The 15,478-nt window shown below is 31.9% G+C and overlaps 1 protein-coding gene across 4 annotated transcripts in view; it reads left to right on the forward strand.

Annotated features, from left to right (window-relative positions):
* The window catches only part of LOC108971253 (sodium-independent sulfate anion transporter), an 81,710-nt gene that overhangs the window by 61,335 nt on the left and 4,897 nt on the right, over positions 1–15,478 (forward strand). For 3 of the 4 annotated variants that reach the window (XM_018937206.1, XM_018937205.1, XM_018937204.1), the window contains one exon: positions 11,781–12,276. In XM_018937206.1, coding sequence (XP_018792751.1) covers positions 12,144–12,276 — 133 coding nt within the window. In that variant the 5' untranslated portion in view covers positions 11,781–12,143. Of the gene's footprint in view, positions 1–7,908; positions 8,308–11,780; positions 12,277–15,478 lie in introns of those variants that run through there. The other variant, XM_018937203.1, reaches the window with a different exon arrangement.

Raw genomic sequence — 15,478 nt, forward strand, 5'->3', positions numbered from 1 at the left:
TGTTTTTTTTTTTGAGAAAAAAATATTTTAAACTTTTTTGCAAAAATTTCAAATTTCCTTTGTTAATATGTAAAAAAATGTAATATCTAAATAAATACCTACTAAAATATAATTTATTTTATTTAAGAAAAAAATTTTTGAAAAAGACTGTTTTTTACCCAAGGAAACCCATGGAACCTCTTAGCATGAGCATGATCGATTTCGATCCATTTTCCCCCTTTTTCCCATAAAATAATATTAGTCCCTTCGCTTCCATTAATTTCGATGAAAATGTAATATTTTATACAAACATATGTATATGCCCAGGATTAATTCAAAGTGTTGACAATTAATTTTCTCAATTCTCAATTATAAACCTATCCCATTTATCTTTTCAAACATACTGATTTCCCTMAAGCAAAGACAAAGTTCACATCCCACTGAAATTATTGCTTAGTCTGTCTTACTTATTAAGCAAACAAGATTATATAATCAATTTATGAAAACCAATATTCGCATTGTACCAAGAATATGTATGTATGCACTTATCAATGTTCACCAGCACCACAATCACCTTTCTATTAAGTGCAATCAATTTCTTATTATTGATTTATTATCCAGTTTTCCCCACGTCTCGCTGTCAGCCTAATACAAATATGTTTGTGCATATGTGTATGCTTTTTGTCCTCCTTCCAATTGATCTTCAATTAAGTTCGACTGCTTTTCAATTCTATTTACAACTTTTCAATTAAGTGGCAACCAACAGGTTTGCTGTTTGTTGTGGCCTATCACTGCCTATCACCGACGCTTTTGTTTTGTCTTTGTGTTGTTGTGCTTGCACTCATTTAAGAATTTATGAATATAAAGCAAAAATTAGCTTCAAGTATGTAATATAAAACTTATTAAGCAGACACACATACATGCATGTACATACCATACATATAATTCATAAATTGGTCAGTTATGAATCATTATAGCGTATATTTATGTATACATACATACATATTTTGTTTTTACTTTTCAAAGTTCAATACACCGCCGATATTTACGACTAAACGACAAGTAAATATAAGGAAAGCCAATTTTCTCACAACATACACACATACATATCTACAAAACACACACACACAAAATTATTGGCTTTCGCATGCAAAGTGTCCACTCGAATCGTTAATGCTACCGCACTCACATGCCTCGTGAATTTTATTCGTATGTATGCATGTGTATGTATGTTTGTAACACAATGCCTCGCATAAATTTAAAAATAAACAATCAATTTATGATGGCTTTAAACGATCGCTATCACACACACACACACATACTACTAGGTGTCGCGTTGATAGCTTCAATATATTCACATCGTTTGTTTACATAAATGTTCGTCACGTGATTTTGCCAACTCAATTACAAATTTATACGTTACAAGCTTACTATTATTGTCTCTCTTTTTGAGCTTGTTCCGCTCATTTTCTGACACACATTTCTAAATTAAAAACAACATTCCATCCTAGGCATACCGGCTCATAAACTTACACATAAATACATACATACATATTGTATATTGAATATTTAATTAACAGAATTCAACGAATCTTAAACTAATTTTAAATTAATTAGTATATTATTAGGCATTTTGTAAAGTGATAAATAACTGCCAATCGCAATTAAAAGCACGTTTGAGGTACACGTTTGKTGTTGATAATAAACGCTTGAAAACGACTTATCTCAATAAATACAAATTTTAAACATAACAAAAAATTTCATATTATTTAAGTTCCACGCGATTCCGACATCACCAAGGATGGTCTTCCCTGCTGCACTGATTTCCGCCTTCTCCGCGAGTAAAACCTACAAAGAATTCTATGCTAGAAGTATATTGCCTAGGGTCGAAAAAAATCAAAAATTGGGAAATGACGGTTTATTGAAAATAAATATTTAAATTTTAATTTTTAAAATAAACAAAACATAAAAAATTAACACTTCACCCTATGCCCGTTTTACGTATAAGACTTGAAAGCCAGAAGTATCAGAATAGGATATCTTTATAGCAGCTTTTTAATTAGYGTAAAACTCTATTCGCTTTTTGAAAAGTGTGCTGAATATTTCCATGGTCCCTTAACATTATCGCATCTTCTTCTCTCATCTCATCTTGTTTAATGTATTTTTCAACGACTGTAGTTTCCTACATAACATATGAAAATATTTTTTTCTAAAACCGACTGGTGATCTTCGGTGTAAAACCATCTGATGGCAATTGTKTTTATTATTCCCCCTTTCTATTCTATCGGAAAAAACTCGGGTCTATTATCCGACCATAAAATATTAGCTCTGTAACTTTTTCGAAAACGAAAATGTTCAAAATGTGCAAATTTGGTAATACCCAATAATTTGGTAWAAACTTTTATAAAGGGCAAAATCATATGAAAACCACGACCAATCCCCACAAAACGGTAATGTTGAGAACTACTGAAAATGCGATAACTTATCTATAGTTCCAATCGAGGAAATTCTTTAACAATATCAAGGAAATTTGATGCATACTATTATACGAGCAGTTTTAGATACATTGTCAAAATTTATTAATTACTATGACAACTAAATCGAGAACCAACGACGAAATAAGACTTTGCACAAGTAGCGACTTTACGGTATGCCGTCTTACGGTATTCAGTTTTATCAAAAACTAAAGCCTAAGAGTGGTAYAAAGCTCTTTGAAGATATGCCTCATTCTGGACCGACCTTCGACCTCTCCAAGTGATGAAAATATTAAAAAAGTGATGGATATGATGCTTGAAAATCTCTCTCGCGAGTCCGTTTGAATGATTTTGGTTGATATTTTGGGTATGCAACGCGTTCTTTCTCAAGAGTACCGTAAGCAGGTCTCTTTGAAAATGATTGATCGAATTCCAATCCCACATTTGAGTTTGACATGCAAACAAGTCAGCAATGGAATCGGAATGGAGGGGAAAAATAAGCCGAACCAAGAAAACTTCGCCAAAGTACCTTAAAAATCTAGGTGTTTGGTACATGATAAATTTGTTCGTTGTTTGTTGGAGGGACAGATGGTCAATAAGGAGTTCTATTGTGAAAAAACAATTCATGTATTTTACACTACGATACTGCACCACCACATCGAGCCACGATTGTGACTGAATTTAAAGCCAACAAGTAAGGAAGGGCTAAGTTCGGGTGTCACCGAACATTTTATACTCTCGCATGATAAAGTGATAATCGAGATCTCAGGCGTGGTTGTGAACCGATTTCACCCATATTTGGTACATATCATTAGGGTGTTAAGAAAATATTATATACCGAATTTCATTGAAATCGGTTGAGTACTTCCTGAGATATGGTTTTTGGTCCATAAGTGGGCGACGCCACGCTCATTTTCAATTAAAAAAAAAGCCTGGATGCAGCTTCCTTCTGACATTTCTTCCGTAAAATTTAGTGTTTCTGACGTTTTTTGTTAGTCGGTTAACGCACTTTTAGTGATTTTCAACATAACCTTTATATGGGAGGTGGGCGTGGTTACTGTCCGACTTCTTCCATTTTTGAACTGTATATGGAAATGCCTAAAAGAAACGACTCTATGCAGTTTGGGTGACATAGCTATAGTAGTTTTCGAGATATGTACAAAAAAGTTAGTAGGGGCCGGGGCCAGGCCCACTTTTCCAAAAAAATTACGTCCAAATATGCCCCTCCCTAGTGCGATCCTTTGTGCCAAATTTCATTTTAATATCTTTATTTACGGCTTAGTTATGACATTTTATAGGTTTTCGGTTTCCGCCATTTTGTGGGCGTGGCAGTGGGCCGATTTTGCCATTCTTCGAACTTAACCTTCTTATGGAGCCAAGAAATACGTGTACCAAGTTTCATCATGATATCTCAATTTTTACTCAAGTTACAGCTTGCACAGACGGACGGACGGACAGACGGACAGACGGACGGGCGGACAGACAGACATCCGGATTTCAACTCTACTCGTCACCCTGGTCACTTTGGTATATATAACCCTATATCTGACTCTTTTAGTTTTAGGACTTACAAACAACCGTTATGTGAACAAAACTATAATACTCTCYTTAGCAACTTTGTTGCGAGARTATAAAAACGCAAYGAATACCATCGATAAACCACCGTATTCACCAGATTTACAATTTTTTCTTGTTCCCCAAAAGTGAAGTTGTCACTCTGGGAAACCCGTTTTCAGTCAATCGTTCAATATGCACAATTAAGTGAAAGATAAAACAGTTGAATTCCACTCGAAAGTCTATAACTGGAACTCTTGAATTGGCAATAGAAATAAAAATTTCTACAAATGTTCTTCCATAACTCGAAGTTCTTTTGTGGATTTTATTGTGTTTTGAGTTAAGGAAGTTCAATTGCTTTCGATATAATAAAGTTTAGTAACGAAAATGTGTGGAAGTTGGTTTATTAGTTATATTACTTTTTAAAGACTGTACTTTATGTCTATTATTAATTCTCCGAAAAATGCTCTTGKACTGTAATAATGGCAAGAGTTGACGAAATACATATATTCCCAGCTTCACCCAAGCATAGTCCTTCCTTACTTGTTTTCAATTACCATACGTATTATTGACGTATAATTTAACATTGAGAGTTTTGAATTTGTCAATACATTTTATATATTCCATAGTAGCCTTATTTGTGTATAATGCAGCATAACGCATTTAACAAGCATCACATGACCTGAACACCTAGTGTGTTAATCTTTTAGGGGGTTTTTCTACAACAAAACCAAAAATTAACGAAAATGACAAGCAGCGACCACGCACACATACCAACAACCACAAACACATGTACATAAGTGCATAATTGGAAATAAACGTAGTAGGTCATTGTCGCTATTGATTGGTTTTCTCTTTGGTCATTGGGGTTTTTACACAAAAGAACAGCTTTGAATTCAGATGAATTTKAAACGCTATTTCTATTCTAATTTATGTATTGATGTTTCAACTAATATACAGTGAAGTATTGCAAGGGGTTAACATATAATTTTACAACAAATATTTTTTTCCTACATTAAAACGACCCATGCGCAAAACGTCATAATGTGAAAGTGATACCTATATCAAAATCTACATTTTAATATATAGCGTAATTATATATCTAAATATATTAATATACTATATATGTACATGTGATTATGTGTGTAAATAAATATATAACATCGAAAACCAAATCTAACGGAAAAATCCCCATATCAACTTTTTTCTCAAAAAGAATAAACGCCACAAGTGGACAATGGTAGATGAAATTAAAAATAGCTAGAGGCATAAAAGTTTGGATATTAACTATAATGAGAAAGCACAAAATTAAAGCGCAAAAAAACAACAAATAATCATAAGATATGAAAAACAAATAAGAAGTGGTTATTAGTAGAAAATCGGCATACAATTTTGTTAGGTACCTGAACTTAAGAATAAAAATAAAAACAGAATTTCAGCAAACGCGAGAGACAATCGATAACTATTATTGGCAATATGGGGATGAACCTGAATAAACTAATAAAGATCTCGTAAAATGTATGAAAATTTAATAAAACACATGAGACTGAAAATGTCAGTCACAAGCCTAGTAAAAGCGTGTTATTCCGCTATTAGTGTTATCATTACCTATAATGAAATATTAAAATGACGTGAAATCAACGAATTAATTTTCTAAGCACTATAATTTTAAAATATATAAAAAATACGATAACATATCTGTTTATATTCTAGGTATATACATACAGTATATCCAAATGTTTGGTAAGAACTACGTTCCAGTGGGGAACAATTTTGTTCAGAATTCTGCAAAAAAATATTCAACTTTTGAAAGCCGTTTTTTCTCAACGCAAAGATCGAAAACAACAGAAAGAATAATTGATAGAATTGAAGAAAGAAGAATTGGGTTTCTTTAAAGTTTTCAAAATATTACTTAGGAATTAATAAAAAAATTTGAAAAATGCGACATAAAAAGCTTCTTATCGCACCACAAATGAAATCGTTGAAAGAGAGAGAGAAAACGCTACCGTAAATATAGAAACCCAAATTCACATAAGATATAAACTTTCCTTCTTACTGTTATGAGGAAACCCTCTATGCGCGAATACTATCCCAATTCCAACAGCCTACATCTTCCAACAGATGTACTAGGTATGGAGAGGGCTTATGAAGTTCTATTGAAATGCTATGCGAGGATACAGAAACCTCTCCTTGTCGAAGGGTTTAAGCAYACTGAAAGCTTGTCCTTAATTTAGGTTCCCGGGCACAAGAACATTTTCGGCAAATAAAAGGCAGAGCATAACATTAACTCATACCTCCTTAGCCAATAAAAATATTAAAAATATGCAAAAAACATCAAAGTAATCAATAWTTAAATATCTGCGACTAAAAAAATATAATGAAAAAAATATCATGAAAATGGAAAAAAGCTTTACTCAAGTAATAAAAATAATAGCTCTAATAACTCGCCAAATAAAAAAGTTTGCCTAATAAGGACTTAATTTTTATCGTCTGGGTAGCTACATATATGACATAGTATTCCGATSTGATCAATTTGACAAAGAAAATAATAAAATATTAATGATTTTCAAATTATAACATTTTTTTAAGCAAAACGTCTTAAGCGATCCATTTAAAGTTCGCTACGACTACGCTAGAGCGCGAAGACAGCCAAAGGAACATAGATTCAAAATTGTAATATTGAGATAATTTATATTTATTTATTTAGCATAATGCTTATTTTTATTTATTTTTCATTTATTAATTTTTTTATTTATTTTTTCGTAATTCAAAATATACATTTTTAAAATTTGTTATGCAAACTCATATTTTTTATTGCATTATTCTCCAAACCCTTTTATTTCACAAGAATCAAATATTTTTAAAGGATTTACCGCCCTAGACGGACAATTAATAGCGAGTAGCAATTTCAATGCCACATTAGTTGAACAAACAAAAGATTTCGACAAGAAACTCGCTGCGAAATTCGCACACACTGGCATTTGTCGTCGTACCCTTGCTRGTAACTTCACGAATGCTATCGCCTTCAAAGTCGCCTCCTACGACAACAAGGCATTAAGCTAGAATGCCAACATCACCGTCAGCACATGGTGACTACCTCGCGGCATTGGCGAACGCCTACTATGACCGATAAGCAGGTAGACGGCGACCATCTGGCGAAAATATATGGCCCGTAGACATTTAGTGCACAAGCTTATGCTAATGATTGCTCTTCAAAATTTGCGAAAGATAAAATTGTCTAAAAAACGATAACATAAAAGACAGACGTGTGGAGCCTTAGAAAAACGTAAACAGAGAGCATTTGTGCGGTGAAATGGCAACCGGTTAGAGGCGGTTCGGAGTCAGTTTGACAGCCGGGAAGACACAAACAATGCGAGCGGAAACTACCAGCAAGCGACTAACGCACGCGTTGGATCTACAATGAAGGCGAAAGAGCGCAGGTAACACAATGCATAAGCGTATGCAAATACAACAGTGGAGTGAATTGAGCGCAGTGGAATTTTTGAAAATGAAAAACTCACTTGATGCGACGCAGTGTCTGCGGCATGAATAGCGTGAACTTTGTAAAAAAAACGTACAAACACAACTTGTTGAGAATAAAGCAACAACAACATCTAAGCAAACATACTAAACACAAAGTTGAAATACACAAACAATATACACGATTGTAGGTATGTGCGAGCTTTCAAAGCAAAAAAATGCAAAGCCATCAAAAAAATGAGAGTAAGAGCACAGAAAACCCGAACGATCAATCCACTGCCGACGTTGCTCAGCTGCGGTGACTGACGACGATCAACGACAAGCGACCGAAAGCGATTCGGTGTCGACGAAGCAAATAAGCGCTTTGATTTTTATAAAGACACCATTTGAGCCAAGTTCGAAAACAGTTTAGTTTGAAACATCGTCGTGACGAGATAACCATTTAAAAGTCAAAGTTAGTAAAGCTATATGCAGATACGACAAAAAGAAAGAAAAACTCGTGTGTGCCAGTATAAATAGATGATTAAATTCAATTGACAATAAAACCGTTGCAGCGTTAATAAAGTGAAACAGTTATAGTGTTAAACGGTCATCAAAGCACTTTGAGCGGTCAAAAACATACGTAATAGCGGCTCAAGTTGGGTGCTATRAGCGTTTAAATCGCCTTTTATAAGTGAAGTGCGGCAAGTCTGTGTTTTGGCGAAAAACGCCAACAAATTTGAGCTCGTAAACTAGTGAATAAAGCAAAACCCTATTGAAATTTGCATGCATTCCCCGATTGTTTTGAATTGTGGCGCTAGCTCGTAATCAAGCAAAAAATGTAAGCATTCCAAAATACTATATGCATATGTGAGTTTGTATGTACATATGTATGTATGCACATACATAGTAATAGTTTTGGGTAAAAGAAAATTGTATTTTTTAAACGTAATAAGAATTGTCGTTGCTATTTCGATTTTCAATGAGGACAGTGTAATGGTTTACTGACATTAATAAATAATGGAAAAAGGAATCCTTGGGAACTTGCCGTAAATAAAAGTAAWGTAATGTTATTTGAGTAAAAAACAAACCATTTAAATTGTGAAAAATGAATTAAACATAATTTTCAGTAAATCTCAATTTATACAAATAAGATCGTGAATGTGCTGTTTTGACTTTTGCTTTGCAATTAAATGTTTGTTATAAATTTCGATTTATTTAATTTTATATTTTTTCATCAACAATTTTATTTTATCACTAGCATTCGCTGCTGCTCTCAACTAAAAAAAAAATAGTAGGTTAAAAATTATTACTTATTTTAAAAGTTTTGGATTTTTACTAAAACGTTATTATGTAAACAATATAACGGCATTTTTTTGCATTATTTTAGTAAATAAAAAATTTAACTCTAATGAAATTGCGCGGACATACGAAAACAATAAAGACATACAATACAAAAACTACCGCGATAAAAGAAAATATTCATTTTTAAAGGGTTACATGGGTTTCGTCGAGTAAGAAATAGCCTTTATCAACAATTTTTGCTTCTCATATAAATTTTATATATTTTATTAGTATTATTTATTCTTTCAAAAAAACATTCTGAAATTTTTGGAAAAAAATACTTTGAACTCGGCCATTGCGACGCCATTTCCGGAAAAAAGATGCGCCGGCGTTGGCAAGATAACTCCTCACAGGACTATGTAATGTGAGAAAATACGTGTTTTAGTTAAAACCTTGACTTAAAACTTGGACAAAAAACTAAAAATTGGATTTTTCGTATACATTTTAACAAAAAAAATGAAAATTTCAGTGAAAATTTCGCGAAATTTCTTTTTCAAATAGCATTCTTTAAGAACTGTATCTCAAATTCCTTTGCAAAATGTCTTAATGATCCGTTGAATAGTTCTCAGGAAATCTTGCCAACCGACTTCAAAACCACAGACACACAAGTTCTCAAGTCTGTATCTTCGAAACTATTACTTGGATCAGCTTGAAAAGACAATATTTTAGAAGTGTTGTAGAATTTAATAAGACAATAAAAAATCGATTTTTTTTTTAACCCGTGAACTCATATAACTTGAACTATGCAAACTTTCGCTGGTGTGCTGAAAGCATCTTTCGCTCACTGAAGAAACAAAAAAATACTCAAAATTAAAAGAGTTTTGAAAACGATAAGCTGTAAAGTCGACAAAATTAATTAAAAAAAAAAAATAAGATTTAATTTTATAATTTTTTTTTATAATAAAACATAAATAAGTTTGAATTTTATAAAAATAATAAAATAAAAGTAGTTTTGAAGCATTTAATACAGCTGCCTTAGTCTTTTAAGAAAAATTCTGTGCCATACCAACACTTTTAAACTTAGCCACGCAAACCCTACCACTATACTTTCTTAACATTTTATTCGAACTTTGTTTCTTATTTTTTTTTAGTAATTATATTATCTAATTGTAATTATAGTTTTAAATTTATTACGTTTAATGCGTAAAACACAAATTAGCTTTTCTGTGCTTATACAAAAGCGGCCCAATTTATTGTTACACCGACTAAACTACGTGTCTCAATTAAAAAAATATATATATCTATTAATTTCAATTATAAATAAAATTTAATTAAGAAATAAAAAATATCATTTTTCATCGCATGTCAGTCTCTTACATTTTTCAATTGATTTATCTATAACTGAATGTATTTTGTTTTCAATATTTTTGATTAATAACATGTCATCAACTTATTTTTAAATAAAAAAAATTCTATACCGCAAAAAGTACCGCTATAAAGTGTAGTCAAATATTTAGAATACTGGTGGTAAGGTTTGCGGGGCCACAAGAACATATTCCCTAAATTGTGTATCAAAAGTCTGCCGCTAAAAATCGTTTACTGATAAACATTTGTTTGTAGAAGAATTCCTGAGTAAAGTACAAAATGAAAAAATCCTGAATGACTAAAAAATATATTATAACGGCGTGATTTTTTATTAATATCACAACGAAATATTCCATATATATTGAATCGTGCTACATATTATATGTAAGAAAATAAAATTCTTCTTTTATTAGTTTCAATGTGGCAAGGTGCGCTTCTGGAAAACATTTTACCATCGATAATCACATACACCTACATCTTCCAAAATGTATAATATTATATAAAATTAGAGTGGAAAAATTTCATTTGTAGTATGTTATTTCTAAACATGAACATGAGCTTTAAATTTCCAATATATTCCCACTATATCCGATTTTTTTACAAAGCCGCATTAATTTACTTACTTTGATAGTATTTGTTGGTAATAAATTATATAACCCTACATCTAAAATTCAATATCCTTAGGGTATAAATTGCGATCTATCAAACACTTGCATAACATATGTATTTAAATTACCAATGCATTTSAATATACTTGTACTATACGAGTATATTTATGTAAGCAGTTAAGCAAGGAATMGCGTGCGACATTTGTTAGTAAAAACACGAACATACGAGTAGTTGTACATGTACATACATACATATACATATGTATGTATATCTAAGAACATATTTATATTAAGGCAAATTTCTTGAAACAATAATTCAATAAAATAAATTAACTTAATTGATGCAGATTGTCGTGCGCTGGCTCAAAAATATACACAGACATCCCAAATTTAGGCACTCGCCCAGCTGTCATTTTTCWTATAAAAACTTTGCAACTTCATACGCAAAAGTGTGTATTTATCATAATTAGGTAACGCTTATTACGTGTACAATAATGTAAAGGTTTTAAAATACAAGCAAATGCAAAATTATGACGTTTTAAAGTACATGCAAATGCCATATTATGCAATATATGTAAGTAATTCAAAAGTAATATGAGCAAAACTGTGAACAAAAACAAATGTCATAATACAGATACATATACATAGCTGTTGTCATATGTGAAAAAGGCATAAGTCGAGTTAAGATAATGTGAAATTATGAACTGCTTTGACAGAACTCAGAATAGTTTGCTTAAAGTTCGCTAAAAGTGAAACTAAAATGATGCCAAAGACTTTACTTTAGAAATCAAAACAGCTAACTTCGCTCAAGCTTACTTAGGCTTCCTTTACTAAGTGCCGCCGATATTGTGGTATACATAATATACAATATACCTTCATACATATGTATAAATTATTATATGTATGTACATATGTACATGAAAATAATTTTTACTTAATACGCAAAATGTTCAAATGTAAAAACATAAAAATAAAAACTCAAGAATGTTAAAAAAAAAACAGAAGCACAAAACGGAAACGTCGTCATTAATCAAATCTCATATTTCATCCATTGCAGCAAAATTCCAAGCTAAAAATGCAAAAGGAGTAAAGAACACCTAAACACAACAACTTTGTACAAACACAAACAACAAATATTTAATATAAAAAATCTGCACAAATATTTTCGCCTGAAATCTGATTACGACGTAATACGAGCAGCACGAGAATTGCAAAAACAAAAAATAACTACTCACAAATAGAAGTGAGGAAACAACAACATACACACACTTAGCAGACATTAGTGGCTGTGTGTGCGTCTGCGCGCGGATTCTACGCTAACGAGCAAATACTTTCACGACGTCAGCTGAACACACATACACACAAACGAAGTGACAAGTGACAGGTAGTCGTTTGYAGAAGTGACAAGTGCGCATACACAATGAAAACAAATCCCGCATTGGATCACGTGTATGTGAACGATGGTTTCAAGTGTTCTTCGATCAGCATTACAACGAACGGTACGGAACAGAACGGTGGTAGTGGCGGTTCGCAAGGATCAAACGAGTTTATATGTAAGTAGACAATATTGCTGAAGTGCTTGTGTTTTAGTTTTTTTGAAAATGTATAGTGTTATCAATATTTTTTTATCAGTCAAAAAATCATCAGAACCAAAACTTAACCTAAAAACRAACTTAGGTGTTTATGACTTGAAATAAATGGTATAAAGTTACTGCAAAATCGTTTATCCTTAATAAGGCCACTTAAATCAAAGTAGCTGAGGTAATTATTATTTTTTATTAATATCTTTATTATAGTCCTTAGCAGGGTTAGTCAGGCATCAGCGTATTTTCTAACACCAACGAGTGGCAACACGTTACACTTTTTTAAAGATTTTTGATTAACTCGTCGGTGTGGGGTAGCGTAGTTGAAGAATATTCCAAATAATTTGTAATTATTTCGAAAAATATGTCTTTGTTTAAGTTTTTCTCATTTTTATTGTCTTACCTTTCACTTTGAATGGCAGGAATTAAGAATTAAGAACGCGCCGTATAATTTATTAATTATTTGTATGAGTATTGAGTATTGTAGAATTATTTTTAATTCCACACTCGTTGACACATAGACATACATACAAACGTAATTAGAATAAACGACGAAATCCGAGTGATCGCCGAGACGACAGCTTAGTGTCTATAGTAATATATGTACAGTGCATGTTTATGYCACCTGTATTGTCTATTCCTCCCAGAGCAATATAAATAATATAGAGATGTAAATAATAATTTGGTAATTTAAGGGGTAACAGGCGTTTCCTCGGGAAAGCCTTTTTTATAAACTTTTGTTCTCATGTAAAAAAAATAAATATTTTATTAAAAATTTTTATTGTTACACATAACAAAGAAATTCTGACATTTTGGGGAAAAAAATATTTTAAACTCGACTATTGTAACGCCATTTCCAGGGACCCCTCGGAAAAAAGGTGAGACCCCGTTGGCAGGATAACTCTTTACGGAATCATATGAAATGAAAAATATCTGCTTCATTTGTTAAAACCTTAACTTAGAACTTGGACGATGGGAAAAAACTGAAAATTAAATATTTGGCAGACATTTTCACAAAAAACAAAAAAATGAAAATTTCGCGATTTTTTTTCAAATAGTTGCATTCTAAAAAAATTCATTGTCTGAATCTTTAAGAATTGTATCTCAAAAGCCTGTGTAAAATGTTATGAAAATCGGCGAGTAGTTCTCAAGAAATCTTGCCAATCGACGCCTAAAGCACAGTTTCGGGAAAAACGCCTCTAGCGCACAAGTTCTCAGGGTTGTATCTCCGAAACTATTACTCGGGTCTACATGAAAATTTAGGACAATCTTCTCTAAGTGCTGTTGAATTTAATAAAACCATGAAAAAAATAGATTTTTTTAAATCCTCAAACCCATGTAACTCTTAACGGCCGATATATGTATGTATACCTTTGGAGAGCCTTTAAGAGAAAATTACGGTAATTCTTAAAAGGTAAGGCAATGGAGTGATATAATAACTAAGAGAACTCGACATCATTATATAATACATAAGTGTCATACATGTCATATATTTAATTAAAATTTATATCTACTTTTAATTAAATGATTTCATTCAAAACTCCTCTCTTTAAAAAAATATTTTTTTGCAATTTTATCACAAATTAATTTTAYTGAAAAAAAGTCCATTCTGAACATGCAAGAACAAATTCATTCGAATAGCAACAAATCAGTTTTAGCGTTTGTTTGAGACACCAATAGGAGAAATAAAAAAAACAAAAATCAATGTTTAGCCATAAATAAATGTGTCATTCACCTTATTTAATGAAAGGCATGCACAAATATAGCTACAAATTTACATGTATGATTTTATGTATGCTTGTGTGCATTTGTATTCGAAAACACTGTCAAAAGCCTGTTGAACGATCTCAACGTTGGAAGTGGAAAAGATAAATATTGAATATAATAAATACCGATTATGGCTTATTTTGAATTCAGCTGTCATACAAATTGACAAATTGACAAATTGACACTTACACATTTGCACGCTTGTATCAACTATATTTGTATGTTTATATGTCAGCATAGACACAATTCCGCAGCACGCGACTTTATGTGTCAAATTGCAAATATTTTAACTGCTTTCCCTAATTACACGCATACAAAATCGCTAAGATTATACATTWGGGTTGTGCCATATTTTGCGCCCTTAAAAATAATATTTATTGTTTAGATTTTTTTTGCTCTCGCAATATAATAGTTTTGCTCATCTAACGGTTGTTTGTAACATCTGAACCAAAGTTACACATATACAGCTATTGACAGCTAATTAGATACGACATCTATTTTGAAGTAAATGATGTTATTTTCAAATAAATCATGTATATTTATTGTATTTTCGCTTATTTAATTGAAACCTATCTTAAACTTAAACTCTAATAGTAATAATTTCGTTTAAAATTCGTTTTTGTTTTGAAGATTTTAACAAAATAATGTGGAGTCAATGATTTGAGGGCAACAAATAATTAGAAACGATGTTACAAAAACTTGCTTACTTTCAGTTAGTATTTTGTTGGTTATCTCTTTTACTTTTATATTGCTTCACACCGATTCCGAATTTACGTTATAAGACTCTGAGGGCACACTGCTGGTGTTGTTTACCATACCGTCCTTATTTTATTACAAAGAACATCCATAAATGGAATATTTTTGCTGCTTATAGTTCTTTTTACATCACCCAGAGAKGTTTAATAGGGTTTAAGTCTGGGATGGGTGATTCCCACTTCAAAACATTGATARAATTTTCATTCAAAAACTTTTTTGTTAACGTATGCTACGAATTGTTATCTTTCTTATAACAGGTAAATTTTCCTCAGCCTATGGCAACATGACATTTTTAGGATGTCGACGTATTTCTCCTTGTTTAAAATTCCATCAATCATATGGAGTGAATCAACACCACTCCCGATAAAAAATCCCCACACCATGATTGATCCTCCACCATATTCAACTAGACTTGGAACATAGAATCAAATTCTTGAATTATTGGAKGACGAACCTTCGAACATCACGATTAATCTCTTAGAATTACCAAAGTACCATAGCAATGCGCTAAATACTGCTATTAAAGTGTGATTTGGCAAAAGGGATCGCTGTGGGCTAAAATTGTTGGGRAAAAAATTAGTTTAAGGGGTTACTGGGGTTTCCTCGAGTAAAAACAGCCTTTTTTCAACATTTTTTTCTTATTGTTATA

The sequence above is a fragment of the Bactrocera latifrons genome, unplaced genomic scaffold (assembly GCF_001853355.1).
Source record: "Bactrocera latifrons isolate USDA-ARS-PBARC rearing strain unplaced genomic scaffold, ASM185335v1 scaffold_331, whole genome shotgun sequence".
NCBI lineage: Eukaryota > Metazoa > Arthropoda > Insecta > Diptera > Tephritidae > Bactrocera > Bactrocera latifrons.